We start from the raw sequence: 25357 nt of genomic DNA on the forward strand, positions 1-25357 counted from the left end.
AAGGCTTAGTAACAGAAAAAACTTTCAGAATTCTAGATGAAGACTTTTTCAACACAAAAACAGAATAATAGGATATTTGTAAGTCAATTGATCAATTCAACTGAAAAGATATAAAAAAGAGAGGAGTCAGCATACAGGAGGGAGATTGAAAACTTGGCTGAATAGTGCACCAACAACAACCCCGCACTCAATATCACCAAAGACAAAGGGCTGATTGTTGACTTCAGGAAGGGAACACCAGAAGTACACGATCCAGTGCTTATTGTGGATCAGAGGTGGAGAGAGTGAGCTAATTCAAGTAAAAAAAACATAATGCTGGAGAAACTCACCAGGTCAAATAGTGTCCTTTATATCGCAAAGATAAAAATACATCACCCCAATTTCAGACTTGAGCCCTTCATCGAGTTTTTGAGAGTCACTATGTCTGAGGACCTTTCCTGGACCCAGCATACAAATGGCATTGTGAAAGGCAGCATGTCAGCACCTCTCCTTCCTCAAGAGTTTGTGGAGGTTTAATATGACATTGAAAACCCTGGCAAATTTCTACAGATCTGCAGTGGAAAGTGTGCTGACCAGCTGCATCATAGTCTGGTACAGGGACACCAATGCCCCTTAACATCAAGTCCTGCAAAAGGTCATGGACACAGTCCAGGATATCACGGGTAAAGCCCTCCCCACCATCGAGAACATCTACTGGAAACGCTGCCGTCAGAGAGCAGCAGCAATCATCAAGGATCCACACCACCCAGCACACGCTCTGTTCCCCCTTCTACCATCAGGAAAGAGATAGAGGTGCCGCAAGACTCGCACCACCAGGTTCAGGGACAACTGCTCGCCCTCCACCATCAGACTCCTCAACAACAAACTCGATCAGGGACTCATTTAAGGACTCTTCCTTTGCAGTGTATTGATATTTTTCTTTCTTTATTGCAGTTTGTTTGCAGTTCTTTATTTGTTTACTTTTGTAGGTTGTCTTTTTATTTTGGACAGACAAGAAGTGGTGATTCTGTCTCGCCTGCAGGAAAAAGAATCTCAGGGTTGTATGTGATGTCATATATGTGTACTGACAATATCCACACCAACACTGTGAGTATAAGACAGCTTTAATAAACTAATATGTACACTAAGAGGTCTTGTCTCTCTGCAAGACGAACCTGGAAGGCTAGACTGCAGCTCTGGACTGCTTTATATACAAGGTCACCGGGATGACCCCTGGTGGCCTAGTGGTGTAATTACAAGAGGTCTTGTCTCTGCAAGACAAACCTGGAAGGCTGGACTGTAGCTCTGGACTGCTTTATATACAAGGTCACCGGGATGACCCCTGGTGGCCTAGTGGTGTAATTACAAGAGGTCTTGTCTCTGCAAGACAAACCTGGAAGGCTAGACTGCAGCTCTGGACTGCTTTATATACAAGGTCACCGGGATGACCCCTGGTGGCCTAGTGGTGTAATTACAAGAGGTCTTGTCTCTGCAAGACAAACCTGGAAGGCTGGACTGTAGCTCTGGACTGCTTTATATACAAGGTCACCGGGATGACCCCTGGTGGCCTAGTGGTGTAATTACAAGAGGTCTTGTTTCTGCAAGACAAACCTGGAAGGCTGGACTGTAGCTCTGGACTGCTTTATATACAAGGTCACCGGGATGACCCCTGGTGGCCTAGTGGTGTAATTACAAGAGGTCTTGTCTCTGCAAGACAAACCTGGAAGGCTGGACTGTAGCTCTGGACTGCTTTATATACAAGGTCACCGGGATGACCCCTGGTGACCTAGTGGTGTAATTACAAGAGGTCTTGTCTCTCTGCAAGATGAACCTGGAAGGCTAGACTGTAGCTCTGGACTGCTTTATATACAAGGTCACCGGGATGACCCCTGGTGACCTAGTGGTGTAATTACATCTCACCACAGAACGTAATCTGGAAAATAAACCTGAAATCTGAATCTAAAGCCAGTCCCTTATGCATTTTGTGTAATTGAATGCACGAGGTTCTCTTTTTAACTTTATAATTAAATGTTGCCAAACCCTTTCAGGCAGTTTCCCTCAATACAATATAATTTTTAATGTGTGCTTTATCCAACTAAGGTTAAGAAGGTACAAAGGTTCATTTTATTGTCATGTAATAATACATTAAAAATGTAATCTACATGTTATACTTCAACTTTTGTCTGCCAGAGTCGCCATGAGCATTGCTCAGCTCCCCTAACAATAGGAGAATGAGAGTCCCTTCAGAGTCACTGAGAGTCTGCAGATTCGCCCCTCAGCACTCCCGCAGCCTCTGCAGCCTCATGGACTCCAGTTTAAACGATCTGCAACCTGAGCTCCAGATCCAATCATGAAGCTTTCAGCATCCAAGCCCTTTGGGAGCCCTTCTTGCCCTCACCACCCTTCAGTATGGGTTTCAACACCTTGTTCACATGAGCCAGTCTCCAGCAGCCCACACCCTGTGAGGGTCCTTCATCCGCAGAGCCCACTGCCTTGGTCACCGTCCTGTAGGGACCTGTCCTGTGCTTCTCCATTTCTGGTGCCCTTCATTGGTCCGCTGCTCGTGTCTGCAACCCCTCGTACTCCACTGCTCTGCACAGGCACCGCCATCTTAGGCAGAGGCCTCCGTGGTTGAGGGATTTAAAAGAAAAACACTGCTGATTCCTTTAACAAACCGTCTAAAGCCTGAACAGAGCCACCAGCATCAGGACAGTTGGTAGAACCCGGCAGAGCAGTGGTGTGTGTCCCTCCTCCCCGCTCTTCTGGGTCCACTCCAGCAGCAGCGCCACCATTCTTTTCACGCAGGGTCATTGGTATTTATTGTCCATCTCTTATTGCCCTTGTAGAGATTAGACTAAACCACCTCTAAAGAGCTGCTGGTAGAGAGAGTTCTAGGATTGAGATCTAGTGATGATGAAGGATCAGTGATTAATTTCCATGATTATAGAGGGGATCTTGGAGGAGAAGCCATAGGTGGTGGAGGTCAAGGGTTTGGGGCATGCTGAAAATGTCAACTGGGTAATTTCTGCAGCGCTTTTATTAAAATCATTTCCATGATGATCATTAGATCCTGGTGAAGGAGGAAATGAATGTTTAGGGTAGTCATGGGTGCTGTCTTGAACCTGATCAAATTAACTTTAATCACTTGCTCATTCATCAAGTTCAAGTACAGCTCCTTCCCCAATATGACTCTCTACAATAACAAACTGTTTTGATAGTTTAAACTATATAAACTTTTCATGATCAGTAAGCCATAGGATGTGTGTTTAAAGTGGTTGGCAAAAGAATCAGAGGGTACACATGTGAGAAGTTCAACAACTCCAGCTGCAAGGTATCAGTCTGGTCGTTTCATGGGAGAGTGTCTTAGACCAGTTTTCTCTTTCTCAGTTCTAATGAAAAGTCCTGGACCAAAAAATGTTAACTGTTCATCTTCCACAGACACTGCCTGATTGGCTGAAAAGTTTCCATTATTTTGTGGTTTTATTTCAGTGTCCTGGGCCCAACCATCTTCAACTGCTTCATCAATTACTCTCTAATGACCTTCTAAGTTTGTTGCTGATTGTATAAAGTTTAATTGTATTTGCAGTTCCACAGAAAATGGAATAGTTCACACAAGATGCATATAACATTCAGGCATGGGCCTACAAGTGGCAAGTAACATTTTCCCCGCCAATACACCAGGCAATGACACAACAAAATATAGACCTTGCATCGGGACAACTTGCATGGGTTCTGGATGTATTTGTTCTACTGAGTCAAGGAAAGGATTTTTAATTTTTTTTAATTCAGAGATACAGCACAGTAACCAGACCTTTGGCTCAGGAGACAATGGTGCTCAATTACACCGAGGTGAAAAATCACCTCTTGCTGGCATAGCAGTTAGCACAACACCTTTACAGTGCCAACAATCAGGACCGGACCGGGGTTCAAATCCTGCACTGTCTGGAAGGAGTTTGTGCATTCTCCCAGTGTCTGCATGGGTTTTCCCCATTCAAAAAACATAATGGGGGTGTAGGTTAATTGGGCAGCATGGACTTGTGGGCTGAAATGTGCTGTATGTATAACTAAATAGATAGATAAATAGAACCCCAAATGTCTTTGGAACGTCAAAAATGGAAAGATGGAAATGGAGAGGATGTTTCCTATGCTAGAGAAGTCTGGGACTCGAGAGCATGGCATTAGAATACAAAAATGTCCCTTTAGAACCGAGATGAGGAATTTCTTTATGCAGAGGGGAGTGAATCTGTGGAATTCATTGCTGTGGAGAACAAGTCATTAGGTATATTTAAGACAGAGTTAGATAGGTTCTCAATGAAGAAGAGAATCTGAAGCAGCATGTCTGGTGCAGCACCTTTACAGCGCTAGGACAGGGGTTCGAATCCCGCGTTGTCTATAAGGAGTTTGTACATTCTCCCCATGACTGTGTGGAGTTTCCACAGGGGCTCTGGTTTCCTCCCACCATTCAAAATGTGTCAGGAGTGTAGGTTAATTGGCTGCATTGGGCAGCATGGGCTCAAGGGCCGAAATGGCCTGTTGAATGTCTAAAAAAAATTATTTGGAAGAGGAAAATAGGTTTGAAAAGGAAAGCAAATCAGCCATGATGGAATGGCAAGGCAAACACAATGGGTCAAATGGCTTAATTTTGCTCCTATGTCTTCTGACACTGCCTCCATGTAACCAACAACAGTCCCCATGATAGTCAATGGTAAAGTCATATTTATTGTCTGTCCTTAATTATCCTTGCCACCTCAGCAGCAGTCACAGAGGTCCTGATATAATATATTCCAAGTAAGAGTGGTATGTTACTTGGAATTAAATATGGTGGCAATGATTGTGGTGGTCCACCACCAGCCTACTGCAGGGGGCAACCTCTGTACCTGCAGGAGTGTAAGGGGACAGGACAACACCTGGCCGGCTGTCAATCAGTCGGCCTGAATGGATCAAGCCCCACCCGGTCAGGTGTCAATCACCCTCTGGGATATAAGCCTGCGCCGGCCTCCAAAGTCTCACTCAGAGTTACTGCAGCCACAGCCAGCCTGACTCTGTGGAAGGCTTTGTGGATTAAAGCCTGTTGTACAGTCTTTACCTTGTGTGTATCTGGTTCTGTCTAACAGCACACCACAATGATATTCTGAGATGTCTGAAGCCAGACATGGGGAGAATGTGCAAACTCCTTAGAGACAGCGCAGGATTCGAACCCCTGTCCTAGCGCTGTAAAGGTGCTGCGCCAGACGTGCTGCTTCAGATTCTCTTCTTCATTGAGAACTTATCTAACTCTGTCTTAAATATACCTAATGACTTGTTCTCCACAGCAATGAATTCCACAGATTCACTCCCCTCCATGTGGGGATAGAGGCTGATGGGAGGTACTCTCTGGGGAGTAATTCCATTGCATTTTGCAGATGGAACTCTGCAGCATCAGTTGGCAGAAATCAATGCCTGGGGGCATTAATGAAATGCAACTTAGTGGCTACTTTGTCAAGCTTCATGCTGATTGTCACAGAATACAACAGAGTGCTGTGGCTGATGTATTAACATCTGCCATTCAACTTGTGCCACAGAGCTGCCTAAATCTGGGACATGCACACAGCAGGTGATTGACAACAGCCTGTTCAATTTGCCAACTCCAAGTTGATACAATTTTCCCAGTTGTGCGGAGTGACGTTGAATTAGTAAACTTTGGCCTTGAAACTTGATGTAAAATGAGACTTTAATTCAAACAGAACTTAAATGTTACCAAGATCTGGGACTGAATGAAGGTGTGAGCCAAGGTGAAGCCAGGTCCACTGAGAGATTTATCAGCCTCTGAAATACAAAATATACATTTGGTTCACACATTAAATGTCCACAAAATTGACAAATACCTTTCTTTTCTGCTCTCACACACATGATTTGATACATTTTTTCTGAGGTCTACTCTTTTTCTATGAAACCAAAAGAAACAACTGCACCAGCTGACTCCTTCTTGCTTTGTGTATCACAGCACCGAGAAAGGTCACATTTTACCGTTTGAAATCTATTTTCAGAGATTCCCCAACAGTAGACCTGACCAAATGTCTCTCCTCTGGCTCTTTTCACAGTTTTGTGAGCTTTTGGAAGCAGATGCAAAGTGACTTCTTGACCACTCTGCCACCTACGACAAACCATCCTCGAGTGAAACCTTCTCCAGGCAGGTCATCTCTGGAACAATACAGAATAGTACAGCAGCTCGGCCCATCATATCTGCGCCAACCATACAACCAATCTAACGACTTGCATATGCCTGCACAATTTTCTATTTCATGCCAGTTCAGATCAGATTCTTTTTACTGTCATATAACAGAAATTCCCTATTACACGAAATTGCCTTCAGTCTCTGCCAGAAGGTATTGCCCAGTGCCCTTTTCAGTCAGAGAAAGAGAAGCAAAAGAGAGTCCCCTCAGAGTCAGAGTGTCCATGGATTCACCTCTGCAGCCACACAAGACTCCAGTTCAGTTCAAACCTTCAGCAACCCAAGTCCAGATCCAAACCTCGGACATGATGAGGAATCCTTCATGTTATCTGCTAAAATTCTTCATAAAGATTGCTTTTGTATCTGCTTCCACCACCTCCACTGACCATGCATTCCAGACACCTACTGCACCCTCTCAAAAACAATAGTTTCCCAAATCTCCTTCGAACTTTCCCCCTCTCTCTTTAAATCTTTGCTCTCTGGTAGAGTAGTGGGAAGGGTTCTTTTGCAACTGGGAAAAATGCTCCTGGTATGTACCTGCAGGAAATCCACAGGAGGACAGACTACACCTGGCCGACTGTCAATCAGCCAACCTTAATAGATCACGAGGCTGTTCATCAGCCGACCAGGATATAGTCCTGAGCCAGCCTCTCCTGAGCAGTCACTCAGGAGCCACGATTGTAGCAGAGACTTTTAGCCAAATGAAGCCTGTTGTACTCAGGAGTTTGCAGAGGAGCTAGTGGAGTTGTTCAAGTGAACCGGTACGGACTTGAAGGGCCGACATGGCCTGTTTCTGTGCTGTAAACGGTTATATGGTACTCTTCAAGTTTGTGTCTGCTTACTGCTGCTGCAGGGCATCGCTTGCTGACTAACACATCTAGGCCTTTCATTATTTTATAAACTCCTATCAGGACGCTGCTCAACCTCTGACACTCCAGATAAAATCCATGTTAATACAAGCTCTCCTCATTACTAATCCTCTCCAATCCAGTCAGCATCCTAATTAACCTCCAAAGCCTTCACATCTTTCCTATTGTGTGGTGACCAGAATTGCATAATATTCCTAATGTGGCCAAACCAAAGTTTTATACAGCTTCAAAAGGACTTGCCAACTTTTGTACTCAGTGGCCCAACTGATGAAGATCAATTTCTGGTACACCTTTTTTATCATTTGATCTATCATCAGGAACTATTTCACACTGCAAGGTTAGTACGTACCTAAGTATCCTGCCATTTACAATATATATTCCTCTAATATTTGACCTCCCAAAATAAAACATCTCACTTTGGTCTGGGATTAAACTCCATCTGCCATTTTGTCACACAAATTTCTAACTGATCTATATTGCATTGTAACCTTTGAAAACAGTTCACCATCCAGAAGTCTGCCAGTTTTCATGTTGTCTGCAAATTTACCAATCAGACAACCTACAATTTCATCCAAATCATTTATAAAGACACACATACACACACACATATATATAGTGTGGAAAAAATGGACTTCATTGCAGACAAAGGCTTTATATATTGTATATTTTTATTTATATTTTTATATATAAATATACAACCCCAGAGAAATTCACCAAGATAACAGTTACTTCAACAAAAATGTTTTAAATTTTCTTCACACATAATAATATCGATGTTTAACTTATTACTATTAACTTTACATATACGTTTGCTAAGAATTAGAAGGGGTTTAAGTTAGGTTATGTGTATGTGTTCAGGAAAGTTCTTTGTTTCACTGTCCAATCATGCACTTTTCACTTCTCCAAGTTCACTGGTATCTGGTAATTTTCCAGACTGTGCACAGAATTTTACATTTATGATCTTCACTAGGCTCTGGTGCTTTAACTTAAGTTATTACTGCTCCAGAGGATCTTTGCTGGTTTCAGAGAGATATTTGTTGTTCATTGGACACACACAAATTCAATCAGTTGCTTCAGTGTCTTACCGAAGAAACTTTCCTCCTCAGGGGTTTTTCCAAAAGATCATGTCTTCTTCCAGGGATGCAGGGGGGGGCCGCGCGGCGCGGAGGGGGGCCGCGCGACGCGGGGGGGGGCCGCGCGACGCGGGGGGGGGCCCGCGCGACGCGGGGGGGGGCCGCGCGACGCGGAGGGGGGCCGCGCGACGCGGAGGGGGGGCCGCGCGACGCGGAGGGGGGCCGCGCGACGCGGAGGGGGGCCGCGCGACGCGGAGGGGGGCCGCGCGACGCGGAGGGGGGCCGCGCGACGCGGAGGGGGGCCGCGCGACGCGGAGGGGGGCCGCGCGACGCGGAGGGGGGCCGCGCGACGCGGAGGGGGGCCGCGCGACGCGGAGGGGGGCCGCGCGACGCGGAGGGGGGCCGCGCGACGCGGAGGGGGGCCGCGCGACGCGGAGGGGGGCCGCGCGACGCGGAGGGGGGCCGCGCGACGCGGAGGGGGGCCGCGCGACGCGGAGGGGGGCCGCGCGACGCGGAGGGGGGCCGCGCGACGCGGAGGGGGGCCGCGCGACGCGGAGGGGGGCCGCGCGACGCGGAGGGGGGCCGCGCGACGCGGAGGGGGGCCGCGCGACGCGGAGGGGGGCCGCGCGACGCGGAGGGGGGCCGCGCGACGCGGAGGGGGGGCCGCGCGACGCGGAGGGGGGGCCGCGCGACGCGGAGGGGGGCCGCGCGACGCGGAGGGGGGCCGCGCGACGCGGAGGGGGGCCGCGCGACGCGGAGGGGGGCCGCGCGACGCGGAGGGGGGCCGCGCGACGCGGAGGGGGGGCCGCGCGACGCGGAGGGGGGCCGCGCGACGCGGAGGGGGGCCGCGCGACGCGGAGGGGGGCCGCGCGACGCGGAGGGGGGGCCGCGCGACGCGGAGGGGGGCCGCGCGACGCGGAGGGGGGCCGCGCGACGCGGAGGGGGGCCGCGCGACGCGGAGGGGGGGCCGCGCGACGCGGAGGGGGGCCGCGCGACGCGGAGGGGGGCCGCGCGACGCGGAGGGGGGCCGCGCGACGCGGAGGGGGGCCGCGCGACGCGGAGGGGGGGCCGCGCGACGCGGAGGGGGGCCGCGCGACGCGGAGGGGGGCCGCGCGACGCGGAGGGGGGCCGCGCGACGCGGAGGGGGGCCGCGCGACGCGGAGGGGGGGCCGCGCGACGCGGAGGGGGGCCGCGCGACGCGGAGGGGGGCCGCGCGACGCGGAGGGGGGCCGCGCGACGCGGAGGGGGGGCCGCGCGACGCGGAGGGGGGCCGCGCGACGCGGAGGGGGGCCGCGCGACGCGGGGGGGGCAGCGCTACGCGGGGGGGCCGCGCTACGCAGGGGGGCACGTGATGCATGTGCGTTATTCATATCTAATATTTTTTTAAACATGCCTCACCTTTTTACCCAGAATCATCAGGTCTGGATTTCTGCCATTGTTTGGAATCTTCTGGATTTCAGAATCATTTTAAAATGGTGGTTCCTTTAAGCAAATGCGGTTTTAAAATCTCACAAAGCAAGGTTTGTGGGGTGTTAAATGGATTTACGGAAATGAAGACCAGAAAATGCCATTGGTGTTTTTTTTTAAATTTGAAACTGGCTCAGACATTGCAGCTACCTCAAACAGTGCAAATGCAATAAAAACATTATAGCTCAAACATCACGTCAGAATGAACTCTTTTTAAAGGTTTAATTAAAAGAGGTTCCTGTCTAAGCAGTCTCTCTTGAATTGAATCAACAGCCAGAATCTCAAGCTCACCCATAAATGTACGTAGTTCCGTTCCACTAATGAACAGATGGCAGATTTTAAGCCTCTCCTCGATGGACTTTTCCCCACCTGTGCACACAGTGGCTTTGACCTGATCACTCCTCTTCTCAGGTTTCACGGAAGAGAACCCCATCACTCCATGAATGTACAATAGGTGCATGATGGACAATGTTAAGCACTTGCCTCGAACTGGTTTACATTTTCTGCTGTAACACTTTTAAGGTTAGCAAGGAGGTGAGTGACCCTCCTCCTCTTGTTACTGACATGAAACCCTTCAAAGTCTTCATTTGCAGGCTCATTTTCTTCAAACATTGTTGACAACCAGCCCGTGCCAAGTAAGTTTTAATTTTGCTCAAGTTCTATTTCTCCATGCAGAATCTGCAGCTTTTTCGCCACAGATTTTAAGATCTTGTATACCATGTGAATATTCACACTCACCCTCAAGGTTCATGGAATTTTCGAGCTTGTTTCAGACCAGTCAATGGTTCACGTTCAGTCCCACCCAATAAGGCATTCGGTCACTATCTCCATTTTTTCTGCATAATGCAAAGTTTTCCTTGTGGTCATCAGTCTCACCGTCAAACTTCCAAACTGTTCCTGGTTTCCTCCAATCACATGTGGTGGACGATCCCAGACCATAATCTTGCATGGGACAAGGTCCAGGGACACCACCATCATGCTTCCGCAATATCTCTCACTTTTGCACAAGCCAGAATGAAAGGCGCTTCCTTTTCTGCATCTCATTGCTGCGGCTCGCTTCGCCACCATCTTCACCGAGGCTTCCACACCAGGATGACAACTTGTCAGGGATGGCCTCGAAAAAGTGACGATGGCACGAATCAGCTACGGCGGGCTTTCAGCTGGTCATCGCTCTCATTCGCTCCAGCGCATGCCATGAAGGCCCACTGAGGAGGTGATGATACTGCACATGATGGAAGCAGAATGCATCATGATGCACAGCAGTTGAGCAAGAGTCATGTCAGGCCATGTTTGGCGCCAAACTCCATCGTCCGAGGAAAGGTCTTGTCAGAATTGTGGATAAATAGTTAGGGTGTGTGTGGGGGGGGGGGGGGTGGTGGTGGTGTCTGTTTAAACACATCCATAGACACGTATATATATCTATCTATTCATCTTAAAGCAGTCCCCAGGCCATGAATGTCCAACTTTGGACAGACTACACACAGCTTCAGCCAATCGTCAGCCAAGGAAGGAAGGAGAACGCCGTCCATCCACCATTTTAAGCAGATCCTGGTTTTTTACCCTTGGAACCATGTCTCCAAACCGTAAATCCAATTCTGGAAAAGTTTTCTATAAACCACCACCCCCCACCCATGCCTACTCCAAGAAATTTGACTGAGGATAAATAAGAACCTGTTCCGTCTTACCTACATATTTGAGTTAAAGACAGACTTTGGAATGGATCTTGTTTGTTACCCAGGGACAATTTGTGTATATGATATGGAATAAAGAATCTCCAGAGGATGATAACCATGTGTGCTTGTTGAAGAGGTGGGTTTCAAAGATATAAATTGGCGAGTTAATACAGCAGATTCTGTCAATTCCTCTCACACAAGCCATAGTGTACCCAGTTTCTCAGTCTTTTCTATCAGCCATCCACACCTTCTTAATTGTACTTTTGATACTTTGACATTCTAATCACTTGTTCATGTCCAAGACCACAATTTCGCTATTGTTAATAATAGGAGAAATCTCGCAGCAAATCAAATTAAATAGGTTAGGTCAAGTTATTGCTATTTAAGACTCAAAGAACTTGTAACACAAATTTTCCAAAGTTCTTAAACACATGATCTGATAAATTTGTCAACCTCACGTCATTTACCTGGGAATTTGATAGATTCACATCGTTTTCTTTTCACATCACATTTCTCTATTTTTCCATAATGCCTGTTGTCATTGGTATAGAGAGGAGAGGTGACCAATATCCTGAGAATAAAAAAAATGTCCAGTTTCAAAATGTTCAATAACTACAATTGTTATTTCTTGTCGTGCAAAAAGTGATTTGACATGTCACAATGTCCATGACACTCAAACTCCATTCTTCTTACCAACATGTAGAGCAGGATGATGAAGCTGTTGAGCCTCACAAAGCCATTCTGCATTCCAGCCTCATCCTCAAGCCTTTCCTTCCTTTTTATAGTCAGAACCAATCTACTTTTGCCACCAAATTGAGAGTGTTTCATAGACTCAACTTTCTGAGATGAAAAATTGCATTTCTATTTTAAATAGGCAATATTTTTTTTAATATTTTATTTTAAATGGTGCCACGAGAGGAAACATTTTCTCCACATCATCCCAGTCAAGATTCTTCAGTGGGGGGAGCTACCGAGTCTTGTGACCATAACTCCAATAGTTTTAAAATAGTTCTGAAGGATGTACTGCAACTGTATTCTTCCCACAGGAGGGAGACGGCCTGTACCCAATATTCCTGCTGCAGTCTCAGGAGATAATTGACCAACTATAAATATTTATTAATTTCAATGATAAATCTCCTCTTTCTTTATTATTATTTTAATCTTTTATGGGTTTTGTGTTTTATTGTCACTATTTGACCTGCTGAGTTACTCCAGCATTGTGTTTCAACTTACTTACAGTTATACATCTCTATTCTTACACTCAATCCCCTTGCAATGAAAGCTACCATAATGCTTGCCTTCCAAATGCTTGCTGGATCTTCATGTCTATGTTATTTTCAGTTATTCACTTCACCAGTTTCCTATCAACACCAATACCCTTTAATCTTTTTTTTTAAAAAGCACCCTTTCATTTTTGTGTGCGCATTGACAGTTAGAACAAGCAGAAACTGTTTCAAGTGCTCCCTGGGTTCTTAGACTTTATAAATATAGGCCATCCCTGGGTAACGAACGAGTTCCTTTTCTTTTTTAAATATAGGCCATCCCCGGATAACGAATTAGTTCCTTTTTTTTTTAAAGCAGACATTCATAAGTCTCTTTATCCAAAAGTCAGAAAGTACACAAAAATCCTTCCTTTGGTAACAGAATTATACTGAATGGCAGCAAAAGCATACAAACCAAAAAATGCCAGAGAGAAAGGATCCTCAGTCTGTGATGTCTACACCAAACACAACACCAAAATTAAAATAATTTTCTTCTGCCTGCATATAATTGATTTCCCTCCAATCCTTCCATATTTATGAATTTATGCTCTTAAATGCTACTACATATCTACTTCAACCAGTATTCCGAACAGCTCATTCAAAGCATCTACTATTCTCTATGTGAGAAAACTTGTCCTGTACATTTGATAAGTACAATTACTAAAAATAGTGAGAGATTAAACAAATTTTGTGATTTGTAGGAACAAATGTTTTTTTCATATTCTGAGTATTTGATTATGACCATTTTATGGAAACTCGTCAGGGGTTGCCCATCAGTCATATTTTTATACCCAGGGGCAGCCTTTTGATCCAAAAAATACAAAAGTGAAGATTTTGCTCTGAATCTGCATAATACTGTTTCGGTCCAATACTGAACTTCTGCATGAGGAAGGGTTGTGAAAACCTTGCAGAAGGGTAGAAAAAAGTTATTAGAATGATTCTCAGATCAAGACACGCAGACAGGCTGGAAAAGGTGGAATACTTCTCCATAACAATGGAGGAAGTATCTAGATTAGCGAAGATTTTCTTCTTGAGAACCAGAGGATGTGGGAAGGAGACACAGCACATTGTTCCTGATGACTACATCTGCAAAAGGTGCATCCAGCTGTAGCTCTTGACAAACAGAGTGAGGGACCTGGAGCTAGAGTTGGATGCATTTCAGATCTTAAGGGAAACAGAGGCAGTAATGGACAGGAGTGTCAGGGAAGCAGTCACCCCTAAAGGTTAGGAGAAAGATAACTGCGTAACTGTCAGGAGAGGGAAGAGGAAGAAACATACAGTGCAGAGCCCCCCTGTGGCCATTCCTCTCAACAAGTGTACTGTTTTAGATACTGTTGGTGGGGACGACCAACCAGGGATGTTGAGGTGGCCACATCTCCAGCACAGGGGCTGGCCTCCCGGCTCAGAAGGGAAGGGAGAAGAGGAGACCGATGGTGATTAGAAGAAACTCATTGGTTAGACAAATGGATAGGAGGTTCTGTGGACAGGATCGAGGTTCCTGGATGGTATATTGACTCCCAGGTCCCAAGGTCAGGAACATCTCTGATCAAGTTCATAGCATTACTGGAGAGGAAGGGTGGGCAGCCAGATGTTGTGGTCCACGTGGGGACAAATGACAGATAGGAGTAGGGATGTGAGGTCCCGAAGAATATAGGGAGTTAGGAAAGAAGTTAAAAAGCAGGACCTCAGGGATGGTAATCTCAGAATTGCTGTCTGTGCCATGCATCAGAGAGGGTAGGAACAGGAACTTGTGGCAGTTGAATGTGTGGCTGTAGAATTTATGTCAGGAGCAAGAGTTCAGATTTGAGGATCATTGGGATCTCTTCTGTAGAAGGTCTGACCTGTGCAAAAATTGGAGGGAGATCAATATCTTAGCTAGAGGTGTTGGGGAAAGTTTAAACTTGTTTGGCGGGGGGTGGGAAATCAGAATGTGAGGGGAAAGACTAGGATAGAAGCACAAAAGCATGATGCTATGCTGGGGGAAAAACATTACAGTAAAAAAACATAGAAACATAGAAGATAGGAGCAGGAGTAGGTCATTCGACCCTTCGAGCCTGCTCCGCCATTCAACGAGATCATGGCTGATCTTAAAGTTCAGTACCCTGTCCCCACCTTCTCTCCGTAACCTTTAATACCCTTATACTGAAGAAATATATCTAATTCCCTCTTAAATATATTTAATGAACCTGCCTCTACTGCCCTCTGTAGCAATGAATTCCACAGATTCACCACCCTCTGGGTAAAGAAATTCCTCCTCATCTCGGTCCTAAATGGTTTGCCTATTATCCTCAAACCATGGCCCCGGGTTCTGGATTTTCCCATCCTTGGAAACATCCCATCTGCATCCATTCTGTCCAGTCCTGCCAGAATTTTATAGGTCTCTATGAGATCCCCTCTCAATCTTCTAAACTCCAGCGAGTACAATCCCAATTTGCGCAATCTTTCCTCATAAGTCATTCCTGCCATTCCAGGTTTCAGCCTGGTGAATCGCCTCTGCACTCCCTCCATTGCAAGAACATCCTTCCTTAGATAAGGTGACCAAAACTGCACACAATACTCCAGGTGGGGTCTTACCAAGGCCCTGTACAGCTGCAGTAAGGTATCCTTGTTCCTATACTCAAACTCTCTTGATATGAAGGCCAACATACCATTTGCCTTTTTAACCGCCTGCTGTACCTGCATGCTCGCCTTCAGAGACTGGTGTACAAGTACCCTTAGGTCTCTCTGCACTTCCCCATCTCTTAATCTATTGCCATTTAAATAGTAATCTGCCCTCCAGTTTGTATTACCAAAGTGGATAACCTCACATTTATCCACATTGTAGTGCATTTGCCATGGATCTGCCCAGTCCCTCAATTTATCCAAATCACACTGGAGCTTCCTGACCCCCTCTTCCGTGCACACAACCCCTCCTAGCTTAGTGTCATCTGCAAATTTGGAGATATTACTTCATTCAGATCATTCATGTAAATTGTGAACAGCTGGGGTCCCAGTACAGATCCCTGTGGCACCCCACTGGTCACTGCCTGCCACTCAGAAAATGAGCCATTTATCCCAACTCTCTGTTTTCTACCTGCCAGCCAGTTTTCAATCCATATCAATACTTTGCCCCCAATCCCATGAGCCTTGATTTTGGAAGCCAGTCGTTTATGCGGGACCTTATCGAAGGCCTTTTGGAAGTCCAGGTACACCACATCCACTGGCTCTCCCCCATCTATTTTACCATCCAATCGATTTGTCAAGCACGATTTACCTTTTGTAAATCCATGTTGACTCCGTCCGATCCCTTCTCTGCCAGTCATATGCTCCGCTATTACATCCTTAATAATGGATTCCATCATTTTGCTCATTACTGATGTAAGGCTCACTGGCCTATAATTCCCCACTTTTTCTCTACCCCCCTTTTTAAATAGTGGGGTAACATTAGCTACCCTCCAAACCATGGGTACTGATCCTGAGTCTATCGAGTTCTGGAAAATAATTCTTAAAGCATCTGCTATCTGAATGGTCACTTCCTTAAGTACCCAAGGATGTAGATTATCAGGCCCTTGGGATTTATCTGCCTTCAATCCATCAATTTCCCCAAGACCATGTCCTTAGAGATACTGATTTCTTTCAGTTCCATTAGTCTCTATGTTTCCCAACATCCTTGGGAGGTTATTTGTATCCTCTCTTGTAAAGACAGAACTAAAGTAAGAATTTAATTGTACTTCCACATATATAATTTCCCATTATATATTCACCTGATTCCGACTGCAAAGGACCTACTCTGGATTTCACCAATCTTTTCCTCTTGACATATTTATAAAAGCGTTTGCAGTCGGTTTTTATATTTGCCGCAAGCTTATTTTCGTAATTTATTTTTGCTCTCTTGATTAATCTCTTTGTCCTCCTTTGGTGCATCTTGAACTGCTCCCAGTCTTCGGTTGTGGTACTTTTTTTGGCCAATTGATATGCTCTCTCTTTGGACCCAATGCTGTCTCTAATTTCCCTTGTTATCCACGGTTGAGTCACCTTTTTTGGTTTATTTTTAAGCCAAACCGGTATAAACGATTTTTGCAATTTCTCCATTAGATCTGTGAATGCTTTCCATTGTCTATCCACAGTCAACTCCCCCATAAACACCACCCAATCAATCTTACTCAACTCCCGTCTCATATCATCATAATTCCCTTTATTTAAATTCAGGACCTTAGTCTCGGTTTTAATTTCATCACTCTCCATGTCCAGTGAGAATTCGATCATCTTGTGATCGCTCCTACCCAAAGGGCCTCGTATAACAAGATTGTTGATTAGCTCCTTATCATTGCATAATACCCAATCTAAAATGGCCTGCTCCCGAGTTGGTTCCTCGACATATTGGTCTAGATAACCATCCCGTAAACATTCAAGGAATTCCTCCTCCTCAGTATTTTTACTAATTTGACTAGTCCAATCTATATGCAAATTAAAGTCTCCCATGATGACAGCTGTTCCCTTATTGCACGCTTTTCTAATTTCTCTTTTAATGCCTTCCCTCACCTCTACATTCTTATTTGGAGGCCTATATACCACCCCCACTAACGTTTTCCGCCCCTTGCTATTCCTCAGTTCTACCCATATAGATTCCGCATCTTCCGAGTTGATATCCTTTCTGTCAATTGTGTCGGTCCCTTCTCTCACCATCAATACTACCCCACCCCCTTTTCTTTCTTGCCGATCCCTCCTAAATATCGTATACACCGGGATGTTAAGTTCCCAGGCTTGCCCACCCTGCAGCCATGTTTCTGTAATCCTAATCAAATCATATTTGCTTATCTCAATTTCCACAGCTAATTCATCTACCTTGTAGCTAGTTATATGGGTTGAGATGTGTCTATTTCAATGCTAGGATTATTAGGAAAAAAGGGGATGAACTGAGACCATGGATCAGTATATGGAAGTACAATGTTGTGGCCATTACTGAAACTTGGCTGGAGGAAGGGCAAGATTGGCTGATGCAGGGACCTAGGTTTTGGTGTTTTAAAAAGATTAGGGAAGTAGAAAATGTGGGGGAGGTAGCATTACTTGTCAGGAGTAATATCATGGCTGTTGAAAGGGAGGACGCTGCAGAGGAAGCGTCCACTGAATCAGTGTGGGTGGAAGTCGGAATAGGAAGGGAGCTATCAGTGTGCTGGGAGTCATCTGCAGGCCCCCAAATTGCCCTTGGGACACCAAGGAGCGGATAAGCAGGCAGATTTTGGAATGGTTCAGGAAATACAGGGTTGTAGTTATGGGTGATTTCAACTTCCTTAACATGGACTGGCACCTCCTGACAGCAAGAGGGATATACAAGGATGAATTAGTCATGTGTGCACAAGAAGGATTCTTAATACAGTATGTGGACCAGCCGACAAGAGGAGAGGCCATACCGGATCTTGTTCTGAGGAATGAACCTGGTCAGGTGGAGGACCGCTCAGTGGAGGAACATTTTGGTGAGAATGACCACAAATCCCTTAGCCTCAACATAGATATGGAAAAGGATATAAACAGTCAAACTGGGAAAGTGCCTAATTGGGGAAGGGCTAACTGTGAAGAGATGGGGCAGGAACTAGCGAGAATAAATTGACAACAGATGTTTTAAGAGTGAAAACATAGAAGTAATGTGGGGGAAGTTTAGGGACCACTTGGGCAGGGTTCAAGATGGGTTTGGCCCTCAGGGACAAGGAAATGATGATAGGATAAAGAAACCATGGCTGATGAAACAGGTCAGGCAACTAATCAAGAGGAAGAAGGAAACATACTTCAGATATAGGAAGCAGGAACCAGGAAGGGTTCATGAGAAGTATGTGGTAACCAGGAAGGAGCTCAAGAAAGGACTTGGAAGAGCTCAAAGGAGGCATGAGAAGGCCTTGGAATGGAGAATTAAGGAGAATCCCAAGGCATTCTATGCGGATGTGATGACAAGAATGAAGGTGGGGCACTAAAGGATAAGGGAGGCAACATGTCTGGGGAGGTCCTCAATTAATACTTTGCATCAAAATTCACAAGAGAAAAGGACCTTGATCACTGTGAGGTCGAAATTGAACAGGGCTGAGGAATGGAAAATGCAGAGAATAAGGAAGTGGAAATGTTGAATCTTCTTAAAAACATGAAGATTGACAAGTCCCTGGGACCAGATGCCATATACCCCCCAGGCTACTGTGGGAAGTGAGGGAAGAGATAGCTGGGGCAACAGCTATGATCTTTGAATCCTTTTTGGACACGGGAGGTGCTGGAGGATTGGAGAATGGCAAATGTAGTCCCCTTGTTTAAAAACAGATAATAGGGTGAATCCTGTGAATTATAGTGTGTCTTATATCAGTGGCGTGCAAACTTATAGAGAGAATTCTTAAGGATAGGATCTATGAGCATTTGGAGAAGTCCGGTCTACTCAAGGATAGTCAAGGCTTTGTGAAGGGAAGGTTGTGCCTCACACGTCTAATTGAGTTTTTGAAGAGGTAACAAAAGAAACTGATGAGGGTATGGCAGTAGATGTGGTCGACATGGAGTTTAGCAAGGCATTTGACAAGGTCCCCTACAAAAGACTCATCCAGAAAGTCACGAGGCACAGGATCAGGGGAACCTTGATTGAATGAATAAAAAATTGGCTTATAGGAAGAAAGCAGAGAGTTGAAACGAAAGTATTCTGTCTGGAGGTCAGTGACTAGTGGAATGATGCAGGAATCTGTTCTGGGACCCCTGCTCTGTGATTTTTATAAATGACCTGAATGTATGGGATGCTGGGATTCATTAAAGAGGGATTGAATTCAGGAGGAGAGAGGTCATGTTACAACTCGACAAATCTTTGGTAAGATCACACAGAGTATTGTGTTCAGTTTGATCACCTCATGATAGGAAGATTGTGGAAGCTATGGAGAGGGTGCAGAGGAGATTTATCAGGATGCTGCGTGGATTGGGAAATAAGTCTTATAAGGGGAAGGCAAGGTTAGCAGAGCTGGGACTTTTCACTTTGAAGCATAGAAGGATGAGAGGAGATTTGATAGATTATGAGAGGCGTAGATAGGGTGAACAGCCAGCATCTGTTTCCAAGGGCAGGATCAGCAATTGCCAGAGGACACATGTACAAGGTTAAGGGAGGAAAGTTTAGGGGAGACATCATGAGCAAGTTTTTTTTTAAATACACAGAGCGTTGTAGATGCCTTGCCAGGGATGGTGGTGGAGGCTGAAACATTGGAGGCTTTTAAGAGTCACTTAGACACATAGATGAAAGGAATATAGAGGGTTATAGGGTAGGGAGGTTTAGATCAGTGGTTCTCAACCTTTTTCTTTCCACTCACATACCACTTTAAGTATTTCCTGTGCCTTAGGTGCTCTGTGATTAGTAAGGGATTGGTTAAGGTGGTATGTGGATGGAAAGAAAAAGGTTGAAAACCACTGTTTTAATCGTACCCAATTGACTCGTTATGTGCACAGTTTCATAACTCCAAAGGAAATGGGGCCAATGACAATTTTTCTCAAGCAAAATATTTCAGTAACAATTGGATCTCGAGCAATGATTCTCAAACTTCCCTTCCCACTTTTTTTTAAGGAAGGGATATACGAGTCAGCACATCGAGGGCTGAAAGGCCTGTACTGTGCTATGAAACTAATGCAACATGAGGAAATACTTTTTTTAAAAAAACATTGGTGATGCCTCATTAATATATTTCTCCTGACACAAGAGTGCATTTGGTCCATCACACATTTTCCAGTTCTCATGAATTCCATTCACCAATTATTCCTCATTAATCTGGTCTCCCTCAGATGCCCATTATAAAAACATACAAACCAGATGCTGGAGTCAGCCATCTGGCTCCAATCAACTCCCCCAATTATCCTCACATTAATGAGGGATCACCTGCAACAGGCATCGCTTTGGGATCTGGGACAAAGCAAGAACACGCAAGAGAAGCACATCTGGTCACATTGAAACCAGAAGATTTCCACTCAGGCACGACTGCTGCACAGGGTGGTGGACAGTAAATCAGTCCAAATTCAAAAATGTAACTGGACCAGTATTTGAAGGGGAAAAATGCTGAGCATTGGTTTTCTCTTCTGCCTAGTTTCACTATCACTTGGATTTCCTTCTCAGAAATTGCTCGTCTGCTTTGTTTTGAAAAATACAATTGAGGGAGTACCAGGACCTCAATACATATTTAGGCACAAAAAAACCCTGAATAATTTGATACCGAGAATACCAAGAGTTAAAACATCCGAAGTTTATGTTATTACATGTTTTTAAAATGCATACAGTTGAACCAATAGAATCCAAAAAACTGGTCTTACCCACTACTTTCACCATGACTATATTGCAAGACTTTCTGTCCAAACAGTACATCATTTTTATTTTGAAAGAGCACTTTTAATTTGGTATCAATGTTGAAGGTGTTCACTGCCTTTGGGGCTGTAAAGAACAGAAAAAACAAAAATTAACGATTGAGTAATTCTGTAAAATATCCTATTAGGATGAAAGGAACTGATAACTCAAATGTTGTAATTGAAATAATCAAGTACAAATAATCCATAGAAAATAGAGCCCTTCCTACTAAATTAAGTGATTCTTCTCCATTTTAAAACTGCAATAAAGAATCAGGTCTTGGCACATACCAGAAAATTAAAAATCTAAATGCGAGTGTCAAGTGAATATCTCTGACCGATGCCCATTTTTCAACTTAAATTGCTGCTTCTATATCTAATGGTCTTTAGTCTTCTCTCCTTCTCAGTCAATAACCCTATATTTTCCTTATATCCATGTGCCTATCTAAGTGTCTCTTAAATGTCCCTATAGCATCAGCCTCAACCTCTGGCAATATTATTCAGGAACTAACTACTCTGGTAAACAAAATGAACCTCCCCTACATCTTCCTCCATTCACCTTAAATGGATGTCCTCTAGCATTGGTCATTGCTGCCCTGAGAAAATGTTGCTGGCTCTCCACTCTATCTATGCCCCTCATAAATTTATACATCTATTAAATCACCTCTCATTCTCCATCACTTCAAAAAGCCTTGATCACTCAACCTTTCTTCCTAAAACATTTTCTCTAATCCTATCAAATCTTCTCTGATCCCTTACTAAAGTTTCCACATCCTTCCTATAATGAGCTAACCAGAACTGAACACAATGCTGTGGTCAAACCAGAGTTTTATCGAACTGCAACATTAGCTCATAGCTCTTGATTTAAATTCTCTGACTAATGAAGCCGACCACACCATACATTTTCTGAACCACCCTTACAAATTATGCAGCGACCTTAGGGGATCTATGGACTTGGACCCCAAGATCCCTCTTCCTCCACAATGCTAAGAATCTTGCCATGTACTCTGCCTTCATGCTCAAACATCCAAAGTGCATCATTTCACACTTTACCAGATTGAAGTCCATCTTCCACTTCTCTGCCCAATTTTGCATTGTCTATATCCTTGTAACGGACAACAATGTTCTACATTATCCACAACACCTCCAATCTTCACATCATCCGTAAACATACCTATCCACCCCTCAACAACTTCATCAAAATCATTTAGAAAATTTACAAAGAATAGGGTTTCAGAACATCCTCCTGTTCTTTGCATGTATGTTAAATACCTTGGGGTTAGGGTTTGGATTAGGGTTTTTCTGAATCTTCTAGCTCTCATAGTCCACACCTCATCTTTCAACTGGTCACCTTCCAACCAGATGGCACTAATATAGTCTTCCCTGGTTTTTGTTAACTCCCCCCCCCCCCACCACTTCTTCCTCATCACCTTTCCCTATCTCCACCTCTCCATTCTGTTTCCTTTCACACAAAAATGATAAATTCTTACCTCGTGCCTTATCATATCCAATTAACATATTCTATTGGTCTGGATTTCTCCCCCATTGTTTGAATTATCAGATTTCCTGCTTCTGGCTTATTCTGCTTATTTCTTGAAGGGCTCAGGCCCTAAATGTCAGCAATATGTCTCCTTTAGATGCTGAAAAGACTGGCTGAGTTCCTCACTGGCTACTTTATAACTGTAATGACCCCTTCCTGAATTTGCTTCCTAAACCTCAAGTATGCTTCCTTCATCTTCTTGACTAACTGTTCCAACTCTTATCAATCATGATTTCTTTACCTTACCCTCCTTTCCCTATCTCAGTAGCAAAGATCCATTTAGAGCAGTGTGCAGGTGGTTCCCAATTTACTCTCCAAAGTTCCTGCCTGATAACCATTGTAATTAGCCCTTTCCCAAATACACACTTTTCCATTTTGTCTACTTCTATCCTTAGCCAAAGCTATGCTCAAGGTCAGGAAGTTATTTACAAAATGATGCAGGCTGCAGGAGAAAGAGAAGCAAAAGATTGAGTGTCCATGGATTTGCCTGCAGCGCTCATGCAGCGCTCATGCAGCGCTCATGCAGCGCTCATGCAGCGCTCATGCAGCGCTCATGCAGCGCTCATGCAGCGCTCATGCAGCGCTCATGCAGCGCTCATGCAGCGCTCATGCAGCGCTCATGCAGCGCTCATGCAGCGCTCATGCAGCGCTCATGCAGCGCTCATGCAGCGCTCATGCAGCGCTCATGCAGCGCTCATGCAGCGCTCATGCAGCGCTCATGCAGCGCTCATGCAGCGCTCATGCAGCGCTCATGCAGCGCTCATGCAGCGCTCATGCAGCGCTCATGCAGCGCTCATGCAGCGCTCATGCAGCGCTCATGCAGCGCTCATGCAGCGCTCATGCAGCGCTCATGCAGCGCTCATGCAGCGCTCATGCAGCGCTCATGCAGCGCTCATGCAGCGCTCATGCAGCGCTCATGCAGCGCTCATGCAGCGCTCATGCAGCGCTCATGCAGCGCTCATGCAGCGCTCATGCAGCGCTCATGCAGCGCTCATGCAGCGCTCATGCAGCGCTCATGCAGCGCTCATGCAGCGCTCATGCAGCGCTCATGCAGCGCTCATGCAGCGCTCATGCAGCGCTCATGCAGCGCTCATGCAGCGCTCATGCAGCGCTCATGCAGCGCTCATGCAGCGCTCATGCAGCGCTCATGCAGCGCTCATGCAGCGCTCATGCAGCGCTCATGCAGCGCTCATGCAGCGCTCATGCAGCGCTCATGCAGCGCTCATGCAGCGCTCATGCAGCGCTCATGCAGCGCTCATGCAGCGCTCATGCAGCGCTCATGCAGCGCTCATGCAGCGCTCATGCAGCGCTCATGCAGCGCTCATGCAGCGCTCATGCAGCGCTCATGCAGCGCTCATGCAGCGCTCATGCAGCGCTCATGCAGCGCTCATGCAGCGCTCATGCAGCGCTCATGCAGCGCTCATGCAGCGCTCATGCAGCGCTCATGCAGCGCTCATGCAGCGCTCATGCAGCGCTCATGCAGCGCTCATGCAGCGCTCATGCAGCGCTCATGCAGAGCTCATGCAGCCTCTGCAGCCACACAGTCTCCTGTCCAATCCATTAGTGAACTCGAACTGCCACACCTGAACCTCCAATACAATCAAGCTGTCAATGCTCCAGGCCCCTCAGGAGCCCTCCTGGCTTGAGCGGAGGTCTGGCATTTTAAATGAGATCTGTTTTGAAATGTTTGTATGTGACCTACACTAAAAAACCTGCCATAATTTATCTCTTAAAAACAGATCGATATACAATATAAAATATAACATAATCCATCACAGTATGAGGAACAAATACAGGAAAAATGGGCATCAGTAAAACACAAAAATCTATCGATACCATGGTTGAAGTACAAACCTAATTCCAGAGAAACTCAACAGGTCAAACAGTGTCCTTTATATAGCAAATGTAAAAATATATAACCAAGATTTCGGTATCATGTTTTCATAGGTGAAGAATAGAATTATCAAAATAACTGCCAACAAGAATCACAATTAAAGAAACTCTTTAAACCGAAGTGAATTAAATCCTCCCTCTGAAAATAAGTGCCATGAATTTCAGAATCATTAGACAAGTTTTTTGGGGGGGGGGGGTGAAAGAGAGAAAAGATTGCATCGATCAAATGCTGCTTTTTAAACCAAAATTCAAGCATTTCTGTGAGAATGAGGAACTTGCATTAGTTTGGGGGCAACTCCATAGCTAAAACATTAATATCGGTTGTAGCTTTACCACTTTTTAAACAAACTCAGTGGGTTATTCCTCAGCCATAAGTATTTATTGTGGATAAAACTCACAAAATGATCTTCGCATTGAAAGTTTGAACCTTTTCAGGCACAGCATTTAAAATCACAATCACACAAGTTGAAGTATTCATTTCAAAAATCCTTACAAAAGTTATCAACATGTTAACTGCTTTGCTGCATGAGTCGATGCAATTCCAGATACCTTACAAACTCTTTTCTAATATTAGTTATCTTTTTCTGTCCATACAAAGAAACGTAAAATTGCAATTGATAGGACTGGCAATATCTGTGAAAGAAAAGTAGAATTAGGTTTCTGAGTGAAGGCAGTTTCTCTCTATTAATTCTGGTTCTATTTTCACCATTGTTATCTGTCTCAACAAATGTTTCCAACATTTTTTTTTTCAGATTTCCAGCATCTGCATTTTTTTCCATTTTCATAAAAAGAAGTACTGACCCAAGAGCAAGAAGAACAGAGCAGCTCTAATCCCTCTCTCCATTTCAAGATCATTGATATCTGCAACAATGTCAAAGGATGATAATTTCCTGCAGTCGTCGCAATTAAGAGCTTCTGCACATCAAATTCAGAAGCAATAATGGAAAAAAAAAGTCTACCAATGAACAAATATTCTCCCCACAAGAGTTTGGTTCATTTTTTGCAATGTTGACTGAGCTGAACCATAGATGTTTCAAGCTGTCATAAAAGGATGTGGTTGGTGCGACTCACACA

The 25357-nt window shown here is 45.1% G+C and overlaps 1 protein-coding gene across 2 annotated transcripts in view; it reads right to left on the reverse strand.

Annotated features, from left to right (window-relative positions):
- Positions 1 to 25300, reverse strand: part of LOC138749613 (integrin alpha-E-like) — a 199320-nt gene extending 174020 nt beyond the window's left edge. The window contains exons 1-4 of one of the 2 annotated variants that reach the window (XM_069911249.1): positions 25085 to 25300; positions 20821 to 20938; positions 11740 to 11843; positions 5717 to 5784 (exon numbers count right to left, since the gene is read on the reverse strand). In XM_069911249.1, coding sequence (XP_069767350.1) covers positions 5717 to 5784; positions 11740 to 11843; positions 20821 to 20938; positions 25085 to 25127 — 333 coding nt within the window. In that variant the 5' untranslated portion in view covers positions 25128 to 25300. Of the gene's footprint in view, positions 1 to 5716; positions 5785 to 11739; positions 11844 to 20820; positions 20939 to 22340; positions 22752 to 25084 lie in introns of those variants that run through there. The other variant, XM_069911250.1, reaches the window with a different exon arrangement.
- Between the last annotated feature and the right edge of the window lie 57 nt (positions 25301 to 25357).

This window comes from Narcine bancroftii, chromosome 14 (genome assembly GCF_036971445.1).
Source record: "Narcine bancroftii isolate sNarBan1 chromosome 14, sNarBan1.hap1, whole genome shotgun sequence".
NCBI classification, from domain to species: Eukaryota; Metazoa; Chordata; class Chondrichthyes; order Torpediniformes; family Narcinidae; genus Narcine; species Narcine bancroftii.